At 56.3% G+C, this 22,239-nt stretch overlaps 1 protein-coding gene across 3 annotated transcripts; it reads left to right on the forward strand.

Annotated features, from left to right (window-relative positions):
- Positions 1-9: 9 nt before the first annotated feature.
- EHD1 (EH domain containing 1) lies at positions 10-21,953 on the forward strand. Of its 3 annotated transcripts, none has more exons than XM_069471632.1 (8): positions 10-359; positions 443-560; positions 701-834; positions 1,763-2,167; positions 5,561-5,658; positions 16,760-17,172; positions 20,522-20,686; positions 21,134-21,953. In XM_069471632.1, exons 3-8 carry the CDS (start codon positions 761-763, stop codon positions 21,656-21,658), a joined length of 1,680 nt encoding a protein of 559 aa, XP_069327733.1. In that variant the 5' UTR covers positions 10-359; positions 443-560; positions 701-760; the 3' UTR covers positions 21,659-21,953. The 3 variants fall into 3 exon arrangements, with proteins under 3 accessions (XP_069327733.1, XP_069327734.1, XP_069327735.1); XM_069471633.1 differs by having other exon boundaries at positions 450-560; XM_069471634.1 differs by lacking the exons at positions 10-359; positions 701-834 and having other exon boundaries at positions 1,741-2,167.
- Positions 21,954-22,239: the final 286 nt, after the last annotated feature.

Below are 22,239 nucleotides of genomic sequence, written 5' to 3' on the forward strand. Positions count from 1 at the left end.
TTCTGTGATAGACGAAAAGAATGTTAATGAAATCCCAAATAAAAGCAGTAAGTCAGAGACCTAAGACTGCAGGCAGGGCTGATATCTGCTTCCAGTGGTTAGGGAGGAGGAAGAGGGGAAGGCAATCAAACTAACTTTATCTATTCCCTCAGAGGGTACAGAGGCCAGATCCTACAAGGGCTGAGTAACCAAACTTCCTACCCTGTTCTCTCCGGATCCCACCTGACTCAGCTCCAGTTCCTACCTCTGTCCCCTTAGATTGCCAGACTGCATTCTTCCCGGCTGGAGGCACCCAGCTCTCTAGGCTTCCGCATCTCCCAAAAGCCAGAAAATTGGAGAACAGGCCTTCGAGTTCCCAGGTTCATTTTAGATCTCTCCAAGAGCCCCGGGGGCCCCCCTCCCACACTTTAGTGTTCTGATACTGGTTACCTAACAATCACAGTCCCTAGAGCTCTGACATCACCTACTGAAGACTCTCACCAGCCTGGACAGCCAAGCGGGTATATGTGTGGCCAGGGATGATGGCGGGGGCATGAGCCCAATGGAACAGCCAGGAACCGGTAAGGAGTGGGACATGAGTCAAAGATGGTAACTGGTGGTAACCCTGAGGGGAAAGCGGAAGTATTTGGGTTTTTAAATTTCCCCCTAGGTTCCCACAAGATTTCATTGTTGCCCCCACATTTCCCTTCTCCCCACATAGGGAATTTCCGATTTCACTTCCTCCAAACCCAAGTGGCCAGAGAGCCTCAACTTCCTCTTTATGACCTCCCGCCCTGCCACAGTTGCAACCTCTCTGGGGAAGCCTTCTCTTCACCCCCACACGTCAAATGTCACGTACGTCCTCCACCGCTTGTGTCCCTCTCCCAGTCCCAGCCCCGTCGGCCTGAGGAAAGGTCAGGCCTTTTGCTGCCAGTCAGACTTTTCCCATCGGCTCCTTCTCCCTCCCCATTTTTCTTTTCCTGGTCACCACCCCACCTTGGATTCTCTACTCCCTCAGCTTCTCCTGCTACCTCTTTCCTGTCTCTCCCTATGCAAAGCAGATAAAAGACGAGGGGACGAGAGGAATGTGTGTCAGGGAAGCGCGAAGGAGAAGAGGTGCCGCGACCCTGGGGCCTCCGATGCTTCCGGGGATTCTGAGCCGGTGGGAGGACGGTTCACGGAGGCAACTGCGGGTGGGGCACGTAGTCAAGGAGCTGAGGTGCCTAACTGGGTTCTTGCGGAGCCAACCTGCGAGGTGCGGGGGTTCACAAGTGCTGCAAGGCGCCTAAGCACCACACCTCACCGCGCGAGGTCCCACTCCTCGCCTTCCTAACCGCAGCACTTCCGCGAGCAGCCCCTTGAGGGGCGGGGCGAAACAGGTGCAGTTGCCACGGCACCCCGACCAGGGGCTCGCGATATTTGGAATCAGCCAATGGGAGGCGGAGGAGGGGAGGACGTGGCACGCAGCTAAGGGGCGGGGCTTGGAGGCTCCTTCCTCCCCTCCCCATTCCCAGCTGCTCAAGCGGCGGCGGCGCCAGCCGGATTGCAGGGCCGATCCTATAAAGGGCGCTTGGCTGGGCGCGCGCTGCACTTGGCTGAGGGCGCCTCCGCGGGCCGTGCCGTGCGCCTGCGCAGTGTGGGCCGCTCCCCGCCCCCTGCCCCGCTGCTGCCTCCTGCTGCCCTAGTCAGCCAGCCGGCCGGCCAGGCCCCGCCTCGGCTCTGTGCTCTCGTCCATCTCTCAGCCGCCGGTCTGCCCCGCAGCAGCCAGCCCTGTCTCCAACAGCATGTTCAGCTGGGTCAGCAAGGATGCCCGCCGCAAGAAGGAGCCGGAGCTCTTCCAGACGGTGGCCGAGGGGCTGCGGCAGCTGTACGCGCAGAAGCTGCTGCCGCTGGAAGAGTACTACCGCTTCCACGAGTTCCACTCGCCGGCGCTGGAGGACGCTGACTTCGACAACAAGCCCATGGTGCTTCTCGTGGGCCAGTACAGCACGGGCAAAACCACCTTCATCCGGCACCTGATCGAACAGGACTTCCCGGGGATGCGCATCGGGCCCGAGCCCACCACCGACTCCTTCATCGCCGTCATGCACGGCCCCACCGAGGGCGTGGTGCCGGGCAACGCGCTTGTCGTCGACCCGCGGCGCCCCTTCCGCAAGCTCAACGCCTTCGGCAACGCCTTCCTCAACAGGTACCCACCCCTTGCCTTAGGATGCGGGAGGCGCGGCTGGGGTACTCGGTCCCGACCCTCCCGCGGCCGTGGCCCCCGCCGTCCTTTGTCTCCAAGGCCCTGGTGAGACCCTCAGTGACCACTTCCTGGGACGAGCCCTGCCTCTTTTCACAGAAAACCCACCCGGGAGTCCGGGAGTGGGCCTTGCCGGCTCCTCCAGCTTCTGTCGCCCCAGAATCTTCCAGGTTATCAGTTTAACTCCCAAACCCCCCGCAGATCCTAGCCCCACTCCCCTCAGAACAGGGCCGTGGTAGGAGAGTGAGGCATTCCTGTTTGCTCTTCCTAGGTCTCCACCTCCTTCCCCACACTGGACACACCGATTCATTCAAATCAGCCCCTCACTCCCCTGCCTTCAGGCTCTGTTTGAGTGTCCCGGGAAAGCACAAACTGTTAGCCATTCGCTTTGCTGGTGTGGTGTCTCTGCTCTACCTCCCCTGGGATGGTGGTTTTTTGGAGGAATGACAAGGAGGCTCTGCTGTGGCCTGCTAATTTGGGGGCAGCCCTGGAGGCTGGGGACTGATGGGGTTTGAACACTTCCAAAGGCAGCTCTCATAGGGTCGGTGCTGCCTGGAGGGGCTTCAGGAAGCAGCATGAGGTAGTGGCACTGGGAGCCCAGGTCCCTCTGTGGACGCAATAAGATGTTCCTTAACCTACTTGGGCCTCAGTTTCCCCAGTTAAATAAGTAAGACCTGCCTTCCCATGAATCCACCAAGATTCTTGCCGTGAGTGAAGCACAGTGACTCCTCTTGGAGAAGGAGTCACTTTTCTGTAAAGGAACTCAAGGCATCCCATCCCAACCCCCCAGGGAACATACCAAAGGACTTCACAGACCCTGCCCTCTCTACCACCCCCATTCAAGGAGTGACTCCACATGCCTTTCCAGTCAGGGGAAGAGCCTAGGAAGGAATCTGAATCCTGCCTCCCAGGTCCCCGCCCTTCATGACCACATTCCTTTCCAGACACTGTCCAGCCGTGCAGGGCGGCTCGCCCCACAGCGAGCCAGTGCCAAGCCTACCTCCATTCGCAGAGCTGACCTTCAATGTTGTGTTTTTGCCCCTTCCAGGCATGTCAGCTTGTCTTCTTGTTTTATGGCTGTTGGTGTTTGTATGTCAGGGCCACGAAAGCACCAACCAACCCTTTGGGTTAAGGGTCCTGAAGAGAGAGGCTGGATCCTTTGCCCTTGAGCGATTTTGTTATGCTTGAGTCAGGGTTATGCATCAGCCAGATAGTGTTGATTTACCCAGACCTCCTGTATTTTAACATTTTTGTGCCCATAGATAGGCGATTGGCTCAGACCGTAAGCTGGGGAGAGCCATTTGATCTTGTGGAAAGTTTGGCTGCTGTGCTGGAAAGTCCAAGCATTAGGTCTCTGCTTCCACGCAGAACTCTGGGAAGCCATAAGGAAGGGTCACTGTACCTGCCTCTGCTATCCTCAGGTGTTCACTTCTGATTGTAAAGGCAGACCGTTTTTGAAAGGAGAAACAGGGCACATGACTGGTTCTCTGAATTTGGAAACCCAGAGTTTCAGAGCTGGGAGGACCTTAGCATCTCAGCAACCCCTACCTTGTTGATTGAGGAAGCTGAGGGCCCAGGTGACTTGTTGAGGCCTCCCTTTAAGTTTACAGAGTGCTCACTGCCTGGCCTTTGTGTGGCCAGTTACTGCCCGCTGTTGCTTCTACCCGAAAAAAGAGCAGTTCTGTTTAGGAGCACTTGGTCCAAAACAGGCACTTTGATGACATTGGTGCCACAGGATCTGAAAGCAGCATGCTTTTATTTCCTTCTTGCCACTACCTCATCTCCAGAGGGTCCATTCTGGACACTGATGGCGCTGCCAGAGGCGTCCTTATCAGCGGAGCTGAGGCCTGGAGCCGTGTCAGGGTGTATAGTGCAGGGAGTGCCACCAGGCTGGGGAGAGCACAACAAAGGGGGCTTTTCTCTGGCTGATACAGCCTCTCTTCAAGAGACCCATTGAGTCATGAACTTGAGTTTCCGGCCTTCTTCCCCTGAGTGCTACTCTAAGAATAAAATCAGATGGAGCAGACCGGGGCAGGGCGCAGGCAGGGTGTCCTGGTGTCCTAAGAGCGTCTTGTGAAAACTCCTCCTTGCATAACTGGGACTGCCCCCTCGTAGTATGAGGTAAAATCTGCCTCCTTGTTGGTGAGAAGATGGGATTGGAGCATCTTTACTGCCTGCTGCCTTTCTTGTTGTCTGCCACACTCCCTGGGCTTTGCAGAGCAACTTGTTTCTGGGCCCTACAGATGTTGTCTCACTGGCCAGGCTCATTTTTAGGTATGTTACTTCCCATAGCCAGTTGGACTTCCAGTCCTCCTAGGTCGTCATCTTCTCCAGTGGCTCCCGTCTTAGCAGCTCTGCTGCTGGCACTAGTGAGGGTGAGGTCCAAGGTCTGTTCACCCTGTGGGTCAGCTGCTCTTGCTCTGTCGCACTTGCAGGCAGCACCTCTCACCCTGGCGAGTTGTCCCCGGCCTGTGGGGGCCATCGGTCACTTGGGGGAAGGTGACCAAAAGGAGAATCTAATCAGCTCAGATTCCTCCCCTCTGTTGGAAGGGCTTTGAGTCTGTATCTACAGACAATAAGTCAGTATTTTCTTTGCTCACATACCTTTTTCGGAGAAGTTTTTAAAGGAGCTTTCTCTGTGTCCCGTAAAGAATCCCTGCTGTCAGTTGAGACAGCCCCTTGCTGTTCTGGACTGTTCTAAGCTTAGTGTGGAACTCAGGCGGGCATAGCTGAGCCCTCACCCATGAGTCACCAGCTCTCCGCAGCCTTGTTCTCCCTCAGCCTGCTTTGACTTTCAGAGAGTGATGTGTCTGTACTTCCTCCACCGTCCACCAGCCTGTGTGGCCCCCTGGCTTTTACTGGCCGCCCATGGCAGCTAGGTGAAAGGGCAGGGCTGGCCCTTGTAGCAAAAGGAAGAGACCAGCTCTTTTTGGCGTGTGGAAGTTTAGCCAAGCAGCTGAAAATATTAACTTGGAGTTCCAAGGTCCGAGTGTCACCCTCCTGTTTCCCTTCTGAGTTGCATGGTGACCTAGGCTCGCAGTTTTCACTAAGAAGTCAGCAGCTTGAAAGCTGAACTCTGGAATTCTGGGGGGAAAGCAGCTGTAAGGGAAGTGCTGGCGTGGGTCAGTTCGCGCCTGCTGGTTGCATGCCCGGTTAGGAAAGTACCTCCAATTTGCTGCCCACCCCTGGAAGCTGAGATGACAGAAAAGCTCCTATGAAGTCCTTCCTTCTGTAGAGGAAGCCAGAGATGGAGACAAAGTCCAGAAAGCCCTGTTGTCGTATCTGCAGCAGTGATAACTCCATCTTGATGTCTCACTTCTGGCTTTTGCTCTCGTGTAGGTTCATGTGTGCCCAGCTGCCCAACCCTGTGCTGGACAGCATCAGCATCATTGACACTCCTGGGATCCTGTCCGGGGAGAAACAGCGCATCAGCAGAGGTAAACAGGCCCTGACTGCAGCCCCGGGCACTGGTGTTGTCAGACTCCTATCTGATATCTGTGACCTGGTTCAGATCTGCCCTTGAGATTTCTTCCAGCCCCAGGCTTTTGAAAAAAGTAGGTCCAAGTGAGAACCCATTTTACAACAGCCTCTTAACCTCCGCAGTGCTGCGAGCACTGAGGGGACAGGAGCTGCTTTCTGCCTTGCTCGCTATGCCCAGGTGACAAGAGCAACCAAGGAGAGACCACAGCCAATTTTGTGCGACTGTCATGCTTTCAAACCTATGAGACATGCTGGGAACAACAGGATCCGGAGAGAGGGCTTCAGGCCACATGGTGAGGGCACAGGAAATGGCTTACTACCTGTGCTCCAGGTCGTCCAGCCAGCACCCCGGCCTCCCTGGGGCTCACTTGCCTTAGCTTGTGTTTAAAAGCTTTGCCTCCCAAAGCTGTCTGAATTCCTAGTGGAGTCCAGCAGGACTGTGAGGGAGCCCTCCAAAAGGAGAAGTTAGCAGAAATTTGCTGAAACGTTTAGGGGCCAGTGGAAATTCGCTTAGCTGTTGATAGTCAGCAGCCTCCCTGGGTGAGGTTTCCATGCTGTGCATTGGTGCCAGGCCCATTCCAGGTGTGTAAACCCCTGCCTGGATGTCGCCGAGCTTTTTTGAAGATCTGATTTGGGATGAACCTGAACTGGGTCATCTATCTGCCACTGCCCATTTTTGTAGAAGGGTGGGGAGCTTTGGGACCTGGATGCTTTCTGGGAGGAGCTTGAGGGCAGGTGGCTGGTACCTGGCAGGTCAGGAGTGGCATCCACAGCTGCCAGTGTGAAAATGGAATAAGATCAAACTCAAGGAGAGGTTGAGGACCAGTGACCAGGTTTGTTTATCATTAACTTGCAAATGTTCCTGAGTCCCTTTCTTCTAGAATGCCCAGTGGTAGTGAGCCTTGTGACCTGGGATTTGGGGTGCATGTGTGTCTCTCTGCTGGGGCTCTGAGGGGGTGGGGGCTCTGTTCTTGGTGCTGAGAAACCTCGCTTCTCTTTCTTTCCAGGCTCGTGGGCCCTGCCAATGTGAGATTGCATCAGAGTGTACTGAAACTGCTGTCTCTCTAATCTGGTTGCAAAGCTGCCAATTAAGCTTTTAGGTTCTCCCACCCCTGGTGATAGTGAGGCTCCTAGGAGTTCAAGGGAGGAGATTTGGGGACCTGTTTTTTAAAAAGTGAGGGCCAGTTTTTTTCTTTCTTACTGCTATTATTGTTCCAACCTGGTTTTAAGAAAATGCCTGATAAGCAAAAGACTTGTCATTTGCCGAAGCAAGGCCAGAGAGTCTGAGTAAGTTACTCTTGAGGAGAGACAAGCACAGAGGAAATGTGTTCTCGGTCTGCCTCCAGGGCCAGGGTATTCTGGAGGGACATTGTTTAAGGCTCTATTGAAGTGTCTTTCAGTAGTGGAGAGGACTCCTCTGACAGGGGCCACGAGATAGAGAAGCCAGCCCCGCTGGGCGGCTGGTGTGTACACATCCTGGGGCAAGGGACAATAGCGCACAAGAAGAGGTTTATCTGGCCGGAGTGCCACTGCTCAGTGTAGCTTCAGAGCTGAGTTTAGTATGCAAAGGGAAGGCTTTAGGGTTCTGGAGGCCCCTATTGTCTCAAAAAGGAACTCAGAGCTATTTTCCACGAGTGCTGGGAAGGTCCCCCGCTGGACTGTCTTGGACCTTTTGGCATGTGTCCTCAGAGCTTAGCAGGCTGAGCAACTCAGACTGTATGTCTGGATGTGTTGAGTGCCCTGGCCCCTGCCCGCTTGGACGGTCCCTCTGCTTCCTTTCCTAGTTAGGAGAGACAGGCCCCAAAGCAGCGCTTGAGGCATAGGCTCCACAGTCAGAGGACCAGCGGACATGACGTGTTTCGACTAGTGGTTGGGGGAGGACTCGAGTGTGACGGGTGGTCCTGGTCCTCAAGATGCCCGTGCAAACGACAGATTGGAGGAGTGAGCTGTCGGTACTCTGCCTGTGGGGCCTGCCTGTCCCCTCCAGGAGTAATGTGTGCCCCTCTGGGTCCCTGAGCTGCCAGGCTCCCCTGAATCCACAGAAGGCCTCCCCGACTGCGTCATGAACAGGAAGGGGAGGATGGCCGAAAGAAAAGCACATGGCTCCGATTGGAGGAGGGTTTCTTGCTGTGTAATAGTACAAGGTCAGACCGATTTTACTAGGCTGTTTGTTTCCCTCCATAGCCCTAGGGGGTCTTAGTTTAAACGTATCTTACTTGCTGGGCATGGTGGCATTCACCTGTAATCCCAGCTATTGGGGAGGCTGAGGTGGGAGGATTGCTTGAGCCCAGGAGTTCAAGATCAGCCCGAGTGACATAGCAAGACCCCATCTCAATTAAAGGGAAAAAATAAAATAAAACAGTATTTTACCACTATACAATATATACATGTAATGGAAAAAAATGTATTTGTGTGTAATGAAAAGAAAAGGTACCCAGTTGGGGTTTGGTGTCGGCATTTTGTCCTCAGGAGGAAGACCGTCACTGGGTGCCTCTTGGAGGTGCTGGTGTGGACTCCAGGGTGGGAACCACTAGGTGACTGGGAGGAGTGGATTTAGCCTTCCTGGAGTCCCGCCCATCAGTCAGGCAAGTCGCCCCGTCCAGCAGAGGAAGTCAGCAGGGCAGTGCGTTCCAGGCCCCGGGCTGGCCGCCTCCTGCTCCCTTTGCTCGTGGCGTGGAAAGCAGGTGTTTCCCTCAGAAAGATAGGGCCACAGCACGTGGGGCCGGCAAGCGGCACGCCTTCCCGTGGCCTGCCAGCCTCGTTCCCTGGGAACAGACGTCCTCATGGAGACTGCATGTGCACGAGCGTTGCTAATGACATTTACTTCCATTTCCCACCCTCACTGGACTGGCTCCTCCTGGCTTCTTTTCCCCTTGTCCCCTAACGTGTGCAGGAAATGCTGTGTGCAGAGATAAGGCGGGGCACCCAGCGCAGTCAGGATGCGCAGGCTCTGTGAGGGACCCTGAGGCACTCTGAAGAGGAGGGGCCCCTGCTGGGGTCTCGGCCTGCTCTGGCCCTTGTGCCAATCTTCTGAGTGACTTTAAAGATACCATTCTCCTGTGTCAGCAGAGAAAGGTGGCCTGTGGGTACAGCGTTCATTCGTGAGTGCTGCCCGTGTGACTGATAAAGGGCGTTCCAAAGGGCAGCTGGGGTGTGGCGGGCCTGCCGACCCCCGCACAGTCACAGTGCAGCGGAGCCGGGAGCAGGCTCTTCCCACAGCTAAGCTGGAACTTTTGTGCCTCAGTTTCCCTCACAAAAGTTGTATCATCTGGGAGTGTTGTTTCAACTTAGACTAGGAGATGGGAGACCTGGCCGGCTTTGTGCCTGACTTTTGCTGGCCCCGTCAACGGGCTCCATTGCGGTGTCACAGCAGCTGCATCTGTGCGGAAGCTGCTGCATTTCAGAGGAGGAAACAGGCTTAGGAAAGTTGAGTAATTAGCCTAAGATGACACACAGGCTAGCAAATGTTGGGGCTAGGATTCGAACCCGGGCAGGGGCTGTGCATGCACATACCGCAGTGCAGCTGAGAGAGGGCGCCTTGCTGTGGAGTCCCGAGAGCTTGGATTAGACAGACCTTTGAGCCTGGCGGGTCGTTACTGTGGAGGTTCAGAGCTGTCCTGAAACGTGCGGAGGCCATGCTCTGCTTCTCTTCCAGCCCAAGGTCAGACTCCAAGTCCACAAATGGACCTGAGGTCTGGGCCTTGAGCGACATTGCTGGTATCGTCTTCCTTTTCCCTGTTTCCTGCCTCCAGCCAGAAATGACCCCCAGGCCACCCAGGGAGTGGCACTTGGAGCCCTGGCCCAGGGTGGCTGGTTCCCTGGGTTCTCATTTGTCCTCCTGCTAACTCTATCCAGGCCTGGGAGCCGTCCTCATCCTCAATAGTCGACAGGGCCTCCCCGGCCCAGACTCCCATCTGTGTGGCCTGGAACCCTGTGACCCAGAGGTGGAGCTGCTCTGTAGACAGCCCTCTAGGTTGGTGTTCACCAGGGCGTTCTGCAGACATTACGGTGTCCCAAAGGGTTGTCCAGAGGCCCTGGGCAAGGCCAAGTGCTGTGTCCCTCTTGGATTCACAGCATCCACAGCACACATGTAACAGAAGGTTCAAGTCCCACGTCAATACTTTAGGAGCTGAGTGGCCCCGGGGAGTTGCCATGACCCCCGGGAGCCGCGTCAGTATAGTAGGCATAACAATACCAGCCTCTAGGGCTGTTGCTGAGTACAGACGCTTACTTGTGTTAGGCTCTTGCTCTAGTGCCTGGTACACAGTTAAGTGTTCAACAGATGTCAGCTGATTAATAATAAAGAGACTGAAAAATCCAGCGTGCCCCAGGCGTTGATGAAGGAGACCTTTTTCTGTGTAACCTGGAGGAGGATCCTCAGGGCAGCACTGAGTCTGCCAGGTTTTCCCTTCAGACTCCAGGGCCGCCTTGGGGCTCTGCAGCTTCCAGCCTCCGTGCAGCCTCCCAGGCCTTCAGCTCAGCCCCTGCACCACTGTTCCCTCCCCTAGTCCAGCAGGCCGGAGTGCCAGGAGGCTGTTGGCCACAGCGCGGCAGAGGGGACGTACCAGGCTGTGCCTGCGGCACCTGTTCCCAGGCTGCGAGCCGCGCGGGCGGGGGAGCAGCTGGCCAGGGCGCCGGCACACATGCCGTTTATATTTGGAGGACGAGGCATGCGTCATGCGTGTGAAGTGATCCTTGCCCACACACCCAGCAGAATCTGAGCTTCTTCAGCCCAAAATACAGATCCTGCGAGTAAATAAGAGCAAACATTTACAACGTGCTCACAGAGTGCCAGGCTCAGCCGAGCCTCCCGGCAGCTCTCCGAGGGGGAGGCCGACTGTCTTCCAGCCACAGGTGGGGAGGCTGGGGACTGAAGCTCCAGAGGCAAATGGCCTCCGGGGTCACACAGCTGGTTTGTAGGAGGCTCGGGATGGAAATGTGGGCCCGACTCCAGCGTCCGTTCGTCCTTCCTCCTCTTCTTTGGCCCACTTCAGGCCCGGCCTGTCGAGGTCTGCCAGGTACAGTAGAACCCACCCTTGGCGGTGGGTGTGCTGCTCGGGGAGGCAGCCGGGGCCACCCCCACAGCCAAGATAGAGAGTACTCCTGTCACCCAAAAGTTCCCCGTGCCCCATGTAGTCACCTCTGGTCCCAGGCAGCGCAGTCACATAGATAGAATCATACAGCATGAAGCCTTAGTGTCTGTCTTCTGTCGCTTCTGTCACTGGAGCTTTCTGCTTTTGCGATGCATCCACGTGTTTGAGAGTATCAGTGGTTCGCCCCTTTCTGATGGTGGGCCGTGTCCTGGCGCAGGAATGTTCACCTGTTGAAGGGCATTGAGGTTGTTTCCAGCTCGGGGCAGTTTTAAATTAGCTGCTATAAACGTTTGTGCTCAGCACTTTGGGTATGTGTTGTCATTTCCTTGGGTAAGTACCTAGGGTGGGGAGGACCCTGACTTTTCACCTCTGTGCTACCCTGGAAAGGCCCTTCCCTTAAGAGCTTCAGTGGAGGAAGCTCAGGAACAAATCCTCCCAGTATAGGTTCTTCTCGGTTCCTGAATCGCTGTCTCGCTCTCCCGTGCTGCTTTCTCCTGGGCCTGGCCCGGGTTGGAAACCTGTGTGATGGGGAGACCGGCGAGAAATACCGAAGCCCACGCAGCTTGAATGGCAGGAAATATAAGTCGATTGGAGACAAACCCTCTATTGTTTTGTGTTTTAGAAACTTTTGGAATGTACGAAGCCGATTTTCCCCCAGCTACTGGAACTACCTGCATTTTGGAGGGTGCTAGGGTAGGGCTCGGAGGCATCAAAACAGCTCCCTCCTCTACCTCTCCTGGGTGGCGGAAGGCAGGAAGGTGGCCCCCTGTGAACAGGCCAGCCAGCCTCTGGGGAGGTTCAGATGCCTCCTGAGCAGGAGGGGCCTGGAGGAGGGAACGGAGCCACTGTGGGAGGTGGCACTCTGCCTCCTGCCCAGGGTGCCCGTGCACACACTGCCCAAGGTGTCAGGCAGCCGAGATGGCTCAGCCTGATTGCCCAGAATGACTCTCTTCTTTCTCCCCTCTTGCCCCGCTCCCAGGACTTTTTTCTTTCTTTCTTTTAATTGTGGTAAAATATACCTAACATAGAAGATTTGCCATTTTAGCCATTTTGTTTCCTTTTTTTAAAATTCTACTTTTCTGTCCGGGCACGGTGGCTCATGCCTATAATCCTAGCACTCTGAGAGGCCAAGGCAGGAGGATAGCTTGAGGTTAGGAGTTCAAGACCAGCTTGAACAAGAGCGAGACCCCGTCTCTACTAAAAATAGCAAAAATAAGCTGGGCGTGTCACGCACCTATAGTCCCAGCTACTCGGGAGGCTGAGGCAGGAGGATCACTTGAGCCCAGGAGTTTGAGGTTGCTGTGAGCCAGGCTGATGCCACGGCACTCTAGTCCAGGCAACAGAGTGAGACTCTGTCTCAAAAAAAATAAATAAATAAAATAAAATTCTACCTTTTTCTTTTCTTTTTTTTCCATAAATCAGAGACCTCTATATCCGTTTCAACCACTTTTAAGTGCACAGTTCAGTGGCACTGAGTACATTCACGTTGTTGTGCGGCCGTCACCACCATCCAGCTCCGGAACTTTTTTCATCTTCCCAAACTGAAACTCTGCCCCCATTAAACGCTAGTTCCCCCTCCCTCACCCTGGCCGCACCATCCTACTTTCCGCCTCTGTGCACTTGACTCGTCTGGCTTCCTCCTGTACACGGAACCCTACAGTGGGCTCTCGGCCTTTTGTGAGGGGCTCATTTCACTTAGCTGTTGCCTCCAGAGTCCCAGCTTGTCCTGCAGCTCAGGTGGTCCCTGGTGGGTCTGGCTTTACTCACTGAAGTTACTCACTCTGCAGGTGGCCTTTTCTTTCCAGCCCACCGCCCTGGGCCATATTTTCTGTGTCCTTAGTGGAGCTACAGGTGTCAGCTTTATCACTCCCACCCCTGCCTTGGTGGGGACGTCCCCCTTTCTTACTGAGCACACGCAGCTTCCTGCTTCTGCTGCGGAATAAGTAATAATTGCTGTCGCATGAGGTGGTGTCTGACTCCTGTTTCTACCTCCAGTGTGTCCCAAAAAAGGCTCATGGCCTTGGGCAGTGCTGGGGGTGCTGGGCAGCCCTGTTCTGTGCTTGTGACCTGCGCTGAGCTCCAAGCCCAAGGGCGGCTCGGTGCTGCCGCTGTGTGGTTAGCCCTTGGCGCCTCTTGAAACTGGGGGAGTGAGGCGCATCCAAGGGCAGCGAGGGGCTGGTTGGTGGTTTGCAGCCACATGGTCTCACACCTGCAATGACATGGGACAGGCCTGAATACTGTGCCCCTTTTTGTCAACTATGGGTATGCTTGGCCAGTCACTGTGTTTTCTTCTCAGCAAAAGTATGAGTGTTCTCTGTAATAAACAGGAAATTTCATTCACCTGCAAAAAAGGGACTTAGCTCTGTTGACTTGATCTTGAGGCCGGCCAGTGACTGGATTTGGAGGCAGGGTTGGGCGGGGGGCGGCTCTGGCTGGGGCTCATGGACCCGAGGACTGGCAGACAGTTTGACTGTTCTTCCTCCTTTCTCTCCCTTTCCCCTGGGTCCCCCTCCATCCAGTGGGAGGAGGGAGTGAGGCCACACTGGGTGGAGTCTGGAGGGTGACCTCAGCTCCCCAGGCGCTGTCCTGACTCCTAGGCCAAAGCCAACACGGCCTGTTCCCAAGAACTGGGTTTTGGCATCACTGCCTCCCCAGCTGTGTGAATTCTAGTTTCAGCTCTGGCCGGTCTGAGGACAAAATGAGGGGGGAAATGGGGCCCCTTTTGCTGAGCAAGGAGACGCTGTTCAGTCCTTGCGCCATCGATTTTTCAGTGCTGACCTGTGTTCTCAGAGCTGGCCCGTGGCCGTGGCAGCCATGGGCCCCAGGCAGGCCCTGCAGGCTCAGCTGGGTGCCCCTGGTGGCGCCAGGGCAGCAGGCGACCTCTCCTTGCCCCTGCTTCCCGCCTGCTGCCCCTGGGCCTTCCCCTCTCTCTGGTTTTCTGCTGATCTTTCACTCTCTGGGCGTCCCTTCCTGTGGTTCTGGGAGTCAGGGCGCCTCAGAGGCCTTGTACTTTGGAACCAGCAGCCCGTGGTCCTGGCTAGCAGCTGGCGCATGCTCGATGCCCTCCCACACCTTCTGGGGACGTGGGATCTGGGCCGTCCCCACGAGCCTCTGGGAGGCTGACGGGGCTTCCGTGCCCAGCCCGAAGGGCCCCAGCACCATCCTGTGAAGAGCCTCCACCCTCGAGGGGCTGTTTGGGTTCTGAGCAGAGTGCCCCGTGTCCCCGGTGCGCTGGGGCAGGAAAACCGTTGGAAATCACTGCTCTGGAGAGGCTGCCCACGCTGTGTTGACCGAAGCAGTGGATTTGGGATTCTCCTTGCATTTTGGTGATTTTCCTTCAGGACAAAAGCTGGTCTCTGGCCTCAGAGCCGAGCGTGGTGAGGTCCCAGGCCGCTCGGCCCGTGTTCCCTCAGCAGGTCTGCGGGGCATCCGGTGCGTTACCTCAGTCGTCCTCCCCGTAATGCTAAGAGGAGGGGTTGCTGTTTGAGTTTTACAGGTGGAGAAAGTACTGAGAAATTAGGAAAAGAACTTGAGGTCCCAGAGCCAGTGGCTGGAGCTGGGAGTTGAGTGCAGAGCCATCTTACTTAAAAGCTTGCTTTTTTTTTTTTTTGAGACAGAGTCTCACTGTGTCGCCCGGGCTAGAGTGCCGTGGTGTCAGCCTAGCTCACAGCAACCTCAAACTCCTGGGCTTGAGCGATCCTACTGCCTCAGCCTCCCGAGTAGCTGGGACTACAGGCATGCGCCACCATGCCCGGCTAATTTTTTCTATATATATTTTTAGTTGTCCAGCTAATTTCTTTCTATTTTTAGTAGAGACAGGGTCTCACTCTTGCTCAGGCTGGTCTCGAACTCCTGAGCTCAAACGATCCACTCGCCTCGGCCTCCCAGAGAGCTAGGATTACAGGCGTGAGCCACCAGCCTAAAAGCCCACATTCTTTCTGCATGTCCCACGTGTGAGGAGAGGCTCAGCACCCTGTGGCTTTAGGCTCACAGGTGACTCTGAGGCACACTGGAACCTGGGGGCCTGGCAGCGGGGACGTTTGTCTAACCAAGCAGAGCTTACTCCTCGCAAGCCTCACAGCGCCTGCAGGTGGAGGCCGCCTCTCGGGCCGTGGACTTGCCTTCAGCCCGGGAGGGCTTCCCAGGCGGGGGCAGCCTGTGCCACTGTGCTGCCTCCCCAGCTCAGGGTGGCTAATCAGCAGGTTCCTCACCAGGGGGACACTGGGGGCTGCCCTCCTGTCACTGCAGGTTGCTCTGCACCTGGCTGCTGCCTTTCCTTGACACGTTGTCCCTTTTTTTTTTTTTTGCGCTTCCTGTCCCCTGCAATCTAGAGAATACATATCTAAATCCCCAGCTTGGTCAGAGGGCGGTAAGTGTGTTCCATAGGGGATGCCAGGAGCAGGCCGTGGAGGTGAGGAGCTTGGTTTTGGCCAACAGCTGGGCCATGTCCCAGACTGTTCTCTGGCTCCTCTGGCTTTTTTCGGGAGCTTGACTGCTCTCTGGGAAGTACCTAGTGGTTTTTAAGAGGGCTGATCTATATTTAGGGTGGCCTGGTACCTGTGGATAGACTGAGCCAGGGAACAAAGAAGCTTGCTCAGAATCAGTCAGAGGGCACATGGCACCTCAGGGGCTGGGACTCAAGCTCCCCACAGACACTAGGCCACTGTTGCCACAGGATCTTCCTGTCTCTTCTTGGTATTCCTAACAGGTGAAGACAGAATTTTCACTTCTTCTGGAGGCAGTGAAAGAAGTGGAAACGTTTTGAAGAGCCGTAGTTGTCACATAGGGTACAAATTAGACTGCTGTTACAGAGACCCAAAAATCATTGGCTTAAATCTGATATCCAGTAGTTTATGTGAAAAATAAGTCCAAGGCCATCCTATCATGCAGCTTTCATCTCTGAACCCAAAGTGGTTGCTCCAGCTCCTATTGTCACATCTGCATCCGAGTCCTCAGGAAGTTGAGAAAACGACAAAGGGCTCATGTACCTTTTCTCATTTATTTCTGCTGCAAGGGAGGCTGAGAAATGCAGTCTTAAGCTAGGAGGCCATGAGTCCAGCCGAAATGAGATAGTTCCATTATTAAAGGAGGAATTCCGGGTAGCAGTCTCTGCCACAGAGGACACAGTTCCCTTTCATGGGTGGGCCTTAATTGGGCCGTAATGGGTTGGTGGGAAACAGCATAGATTAAGGTTTAGAGCTAGAGTCTGTCTAGCCCACCTGCTTCATTTTCAAAAAGCGTTTAAAACCCAGAAAAGAGAAGTGGTTTGTAGCACTTCCTGCACTTGCTGTAGAGCAAAGGTCAGCAGACTTTTTCTGTAAGGGTCAGATAGTTAATATTTTCAGCTTTGCAGACCTCATGGTTTCTGTCACAACGACTAAACTCTGCTATTATAGACAAAAGCAGCCATAGACAATATAAATGAGCTTGGCTGTGTTTCAATAAAACTTTATTTACATAAACAGGTGGTGGGCCAGACTTGGTCCCTGAGCCGTAGTTTGCCAACCCCTGGAGGAGTTAAAATAAATGAGATTCCTGCAAAATAGGGAGCCTGGGACATAAGCACTACACAAATACCAGCTGCAGTTACTGCTGTCCAAGGGCACACGGCTGGCAGGTGGCGGCACCTGTCTGCTCTACCCACCATACTGTGCTGAGCCGTGTTGCTGGGGTCTCCTCCTCACTCTTGCCCTAGTCTGACCCACCTTAGTGAACTTGGACTTGGCAACTTCCTTTGCTTTAGCATCTATTGATGCAGGTGCTGTGTGGGCACCACCATGGCAGGTACAGAAACGGGAGACCTGAGGAGCCTGCCTTCAGGGTGCTGGGCTTCCAGACGAGTACATTGTGAGAATTTAAAAAATGACCTCAGACTGAGAAATACTAGGCCAAGTTAGAAATGCAAGAGCCATCAGAGCAGCCGGGCCCCTCGGTGCCTCGATCTCACCCTTCTCCTCCCCCTCAGGTTATGACTTTGCGGCCGTCCTGGAGTGGTTTGCCGAGAGGGTGGACCGCATCATCCTGCTCTTCGACGCCCACAAGCTGGACATCTCTGATGAGTTCTCGGAAGTCATCAAGGCCCTCAAGAACCATGAGGACAAGATCCGCGTGGTGCTGAACAAGGCCGACCAGATTGAGACGCAGCAGTTGATGCGGGTGTACGGGGCCCTCATGTGGTCCCTGGGGAAGATCATCAACACCCCCGAGGTGGTCAGGGTCTACATCGGCTCCTTCTGGTCCCACCCGCTCCTCATCCCCGACAACCGCAAGCTCTTTGAGGCCGAGGAGCAAGACCTCTTCAAAGACATCCAGTCTCTGCCCCGAAACGCCGCCCTCAGGAAGCTCAATGACCTGATCAAGCGGGCGCGGCTGGCCAAGGTAGACCCTGGGACGAGGGGAGCGGCCTATTGCCAGTTGGGACTCGGGGGCTCTGGGACTGGCACTCGGGCCCCGGATTGCCCAAGGCCCATCCCAGCCTGCTGCTCAGCCAAACCTGCCCTGTGCTGTTTCCATGTGTGCAGAAACCAGTCCTCGTGCACACCCGCAGTGCAGCCTGCCCGTCTGAGATCCCTCACCTGGCCTCCTCTTAACCTGTTCCGTTTGTGGTTTATACCCCAAGTACTTAAGGAAGGATTTGAATATGCTGACAACATAGAAACAGCAAACAGGAAGTCACCACTGATGCAAAGGAGGCAGCCCCAGAAATGGAGTGTTTGGGGGGACATAGGTCTGAACCTCGTGGGCTTCCCTCTTGGAGCTGTTAAGCACTGAAGTGTCCCCAGCACAGTGCTAGGCACTGGGGACACAGTGAGGAGGAACACAGCCCGCAGCCTAACACTCCCCAGCCTTCATGGGGAAAACAGGGCATACGCAAAAAATAAGCATTGGTTGTTTATGTTGTCCAGGGCGAGCACAGGGCACTGCAGGAGCTGACAGCTGGGCAGCTGTCCCGGTGGGGTAGAGGGGCTGGGAGGCCCCGGGCGGGAGTGGATGTTTAGGCTGGGTAGGAAACAGCTAGTGAGGAGAAAGGGCGCCGGCCTGCAGCCCAGAGAGCATGCTGGGTGCTGAAGCCCAGCCCACGGTGGGGTGGCATCCGTCCACGCAGGCCTCGTAAACCATCCTCACCCCTTAGGAAGCACAGGGCCCCTGGTACCTGCCGCCAGCATCTAAATTGTTCAAGAGTTTGGAATCTCAGTGGCTGGCCACGTACTCGAGTGAGAGCCCCGGGTGCTGGTGCTAGGAAATGAAGGTTCATGCCGCCAGTGGACTCTCCAAACACAGAGGGACAGAACATGTCCCCTTAGGGCATCTGACTTGGGATAGCACCACATCATGAGCCAGCCCAGATATATCATTGTGAGGGACAGTCCCAACTGTGGCTGGGGTTGGCCCTTTGGACGGGAGTATCTAACGTGCACTAAACAGCCGGAAATGACCAAGTCCAAACACTGGCATTTTGGCAGGGCGTGCAGCTGTGCTTTCAGACTCTCACACTGGGATCAGGTCTGGCCGCAGCTCCCCTGCCAGGCTGGGTCAGAGCTCGGCTCAGGAACTGCCCTGCCAGCACTGGTTCTCCAGTGAGAAGCCGCAGAGCCGGTGCTCACCCCTGCAGGGAAGGACCCGGGCAGACACTGTGTGGGTGCTGAGCCTCAGTGACGGCCTGTGGCCAAGGACACAGTCCTCCAGGCTCCGAGTGTGACTGAGGACTGAGGAAGGGCGCGTTCCAGGGAGCCCATGCCCCCGCCTGCGCTGGGTGGGTCAGAGGTGTGGAGCCTCATCAGTGGCTGAGCCAGTGGCCCTTACACCCACTGTCTCGAGGCCAGAGCGTCCAGTGGCATTCGGGTGCTGCCTGGCCCAAGGCACTAGAGCTGACCATTTGTCCTGTGCCACTGCACTGGCTCCACCTTGTGATCCAAAGTGCCTGTGGCCGGCAGTTTCGCAGCCTGTTGGTCCCACAGTGCAGGTCTGAGCCACCTCGCCCTGCTGAGCCAGAATCTGCTTGTGACTTGAGCCCCTGGGGATCTGCGCATGGGAGCAGGTCGGAGCCTGCTCTGGAGGGTTCAGGGCTGCATGTTTTTCAAGATATCTGACTTCTAGCGGTGGCTCACGCCTGTAATCCTAGCACTCTGGGAGGCCAAGGTGGGAGGATCCCTTGAGGTCAGGAGTTCGAGACCAGCCTGAGGGAGAAAGAGACCCCCCCTCTCTATTAAAAATAGAAAAAATTAGCCCAGCGTGGTGGCGCAGGCCTGTAGTCCCAGGGTGAGGCAGGAGGATTGCTTAAACCCAGGAGTTTGAGGTTGCTGTGAGCTAGGCTGACACCACAGCACTCTAGCCTGGGCAACAGAGTGAGACTCTGTCTCAAAAAAAAAAACAAACAAAAAAAAAACCATATCTGACTTCTAGAGCTTCCCTATGAGTGGAGCCGGTTCTGAGAAAGGAACCCATGAGAAAACCCTGGTGACTGAACCCCAGCCTCAAAGGACCAAGGATGTCCTGAGCAAGGTTGTGGCCCTGGCTGAGCCTCACCCAGCCTCTCTCAAGGATGGCGGGACAAAGGGCAGGTGTGGGCCCCTGCCTGGTGGCCTGGAGAGGTGGTGTGTGACTGCCTGCCACAGGCATACTGAGTCCCCTCGCCTGGAAACCCTGCCATGTCTCGATGGCTTCCTATTCCTGGAGTGAGTGGCGCTCTCTGCACCGACTCTCACTGGCCCCTGCAGGGCAGAGTAGCGGCCATGGCTTTCCGTGACCTGCCTGTTGCAGCATCTCCGGGAGATCCTGGATGGGGGTTAGGGGGGCCGCCTGCCTGAGGCAGTTCCTGGCCAGGCCGCCCGGGCTGGACAGGCGGGGCTCGTGCTGAGCGGAGGGCAGCGGTGGGCTGGAGCCAGCCGCAGCCCTTCGTGGCTGGACGCCGCTTGGCAGGGCCGAAGGATCTGAGGCTGGGCTGCTCTGGAGGGGTGCCAGTGTTCCCGCCGCTGCGGGGAAGTGAAGGGTGTGCCACCCTTAACTCTGTCTGAGCAAGGTACTGGAGCTCACATAGAGCTCAAAACTGCTGGGAAAAACCTTCGTGAGATTTTTCTAATCCTTAGTCATCCCGAAGCCGTCATGATGATAGAGTGGGGTGTAGCTCAGGCCCGCTGGCGTTGTGTGAGCTCTCCGCGAGCGCGCTGCAGGACTGGCACGTGCAGCCTCAGCTCTGCAGGAAACACGCGTGGGAGGGGCAACTGTGGGGAGGGCACAGACAAACAGAAAGAACGGAGGCTGCGGGCCACCTTGGCCCCCGGGGATGCTGTCCTGGCTCTTCCTCGTAGTAGCCAAGCACCCTGGGTAAGGCCTCCCACCTGCCCACCTTGCTCAGGGACAAGGTTGAAGTCACCCCACCCCTTGGGCCTTGTGGCACTCAACAGCCTTCTCTTAGTTCACAGACGCGGTTTTCCTCTTCCTGGACCCTCACGATGTCTCGTGCGGGGCTGTTGTCTGTCCGTTTCAAGTGGGTTTTCCTCTCCTCTCCTTCCCTCTGCCCGTGGCAGTGGGTGGCGGTGCCCTCGCCACACTGTGTCTGCTCCTGGGCCCTTGGGGCCTGTGGGACAGCAGCAGCCTGGAGCTTGACGCCATTGCTCCCACTTCCCTGTTCCCGAGCAGCTGGCAGCAGCAGTGTCCCCGGAGGCTCCCTGGGGCCACCGGGCATAAGCCAAGGAAGCACCTGACGTCTGCCCTCCGGTCCCCTTAGGTCCATGCCTACATCATCAGCTCCCTCAAAAAGGAGATGCCCAATGTCTTTGGTAAGGAGAGCAAGAAGAAAGAGCTGGTGAACAACCTGGGAGAGATCTACCAGAAGATCGAACGGGAACATCAGATCTCCCCTGGGGACTTCCCGAGCCTCCGCAAGATGCAGGTACGGCTGTCCTGAGCGCCCCCGGGGCCAGCAGGGCCCAGGGCACTCGTTCTGGAGGGAATCCCAGCTCCACAGGGGAGGGCCTTCCAAAACGGAAGCAGCTGGGTTAATCACCAGCACCCCACCCGAATCAGGGTTGACCCAGGCAGTGACACCGAGCAGGGGAATGTGGTGACTCACCTTGCGTGGGGGGAGAGGGCTGGGCTGTGCAAGGCACTCTGGGGCATCCTGTGAAGTAGTCCTCGCCACAGCGCTGCAAGGAAAGTGCTGTTGATACCCCCTGTTTACAGGTTAGGGAGCCACGGCCCAGCCGGGTTACCTAAGTTGCCCAAGCTGGAGAGTGGGAGAGCAGCTCTTTCCACTTGAGAGGCCCCACTTGAGCCGCTGGGCCTGGAGCCCGGGAGGGGCCGTCCTTCCCAGCGCTCGTCTTCCTCCTCCCACCCACAGGAACTCCTGCAGACCCAGGACTTCAGCAAGTTCCAGGCCTTGAAGCCCAAGCTGCTGGACACAGTGGACGACATGCTGGCCAACGACATTGCCCGGCTGATGGTGATGGTGCGCCAGGAGGAGTCCCTGATGCCCTCCCAGGCTGTGAAGGGCGGCGCCTTCGAGGGCACCATGAACGGGCCCTTTGGGCATGGCTACGGTGAGGGGGCCGGCGAGGGCATCGACGATGTCGAGTGGGTGGTGGGCAAGGACAAGCCCACCTACGATGAGATCTTCTACACGCTGTCCCCCGTCAATGGCAAGATCACGGGCGCCAATGCCAAGAAGGAGATGGTGAAGTCCAAGCTGCCCAACACGGTGCTGGGGAAGATCTGGAAGCTGGCCGACGTGGACAAGGACGGGCTGCTGGACGACGAGGAGTTCGCCCTGGCCAACCACCTCATCAAGGTCAAGCTGGAGGGCCACGAGCTGCCCGCCGACCTGCCCCCACACCTGATCCCGCCCTCCAAGCGGAGGCACGAGTGACTGAGTGACCGAGTGACCGAGTGACTGGCCTCGCCCCGGCCACCCGCCATCTCCACACCGCCCAGCAAGCAGAGGCCTGGGAGGCAGAGATTGGGGGGAGGGGAAGGCTCACCATTTCTCAAGGTCCATAAAGACTGAGCGGATATTTCCTCAGCTCTTGAAAAGGAAAACCGCCATCTTTCTTTTAAGGCTGTTCCTGGGCCCGGCGGGGGAGGCAGGGGTGATACTCAGATGTGAATGATGGAATTTTGTGCACAAGAACTATGGATATTTTTAATATATAACGTTAGAGGCACGTTCTTTCTTGCCTCCTGCTCTGTCTGACAGCCCCCCACACACAGCCTCTGTCCCCTCCCGACCTTCCCTCTGCTCTGGCTTTGGCTGGACGGCGCGTGCAGTGACTGTGCCCACAAGGGAACTAGCTCGCCCCTTCTGGCAGCTGCCAGGCCAGGGCTGTGCGGACAGGAACACCCAGCAGCCTCCGTCTGTTTCCAAGCTGAGGGTTACTTCAGGGGCAGTGGTTTCCTCCCTCACCCGGCTCTCGGTGAAGTGGGTTCTTGTGCCTTCCCCCTCCCGGGCCC

Source organism: Eulemur rufifrons, chromosome 6, assembly GCF_041146395.1.
Source record: "Eulemur rufifrons isolate Redbay chromosome 6, OSU_ERuf_1, whole genome shotgun sequence".
Classification (NCBI taxonomy): domain Eukaryota; kingdom Metazoa; phylum Chordata; class Mammalia; order Primates; family Lemuridae; genus Eulemur; species Eulemur rufifrons.

What these genes read in the sequence shown, in the direction of transcription:
- EHD1 (XM_069471632.1), top strand. Translation starts at nt 761, where the DNA reads ATGACCTCCCGCCCTGCCACAGTTGCAACCTCTCTGGGGAAGCCTTCT. An exon ending in CCCCACACGTCAAATGTCAC is followed by an intron (nt 835 to 1,762) that starts GTACGTCCTCCA and finishes TGTCTCCAACAG; the next exon opens with CATGTTCAGCTGGGTCAGCA. An exon ending in CGAGCCTCCGCAAGATGCAG is followed by an intron (nt 20,687 to 21,133) that starts GTACGGCTGTCC and finishes TCCCACCCACAG; the next exon opens with GAACTCCTGCAGACCCAGGA.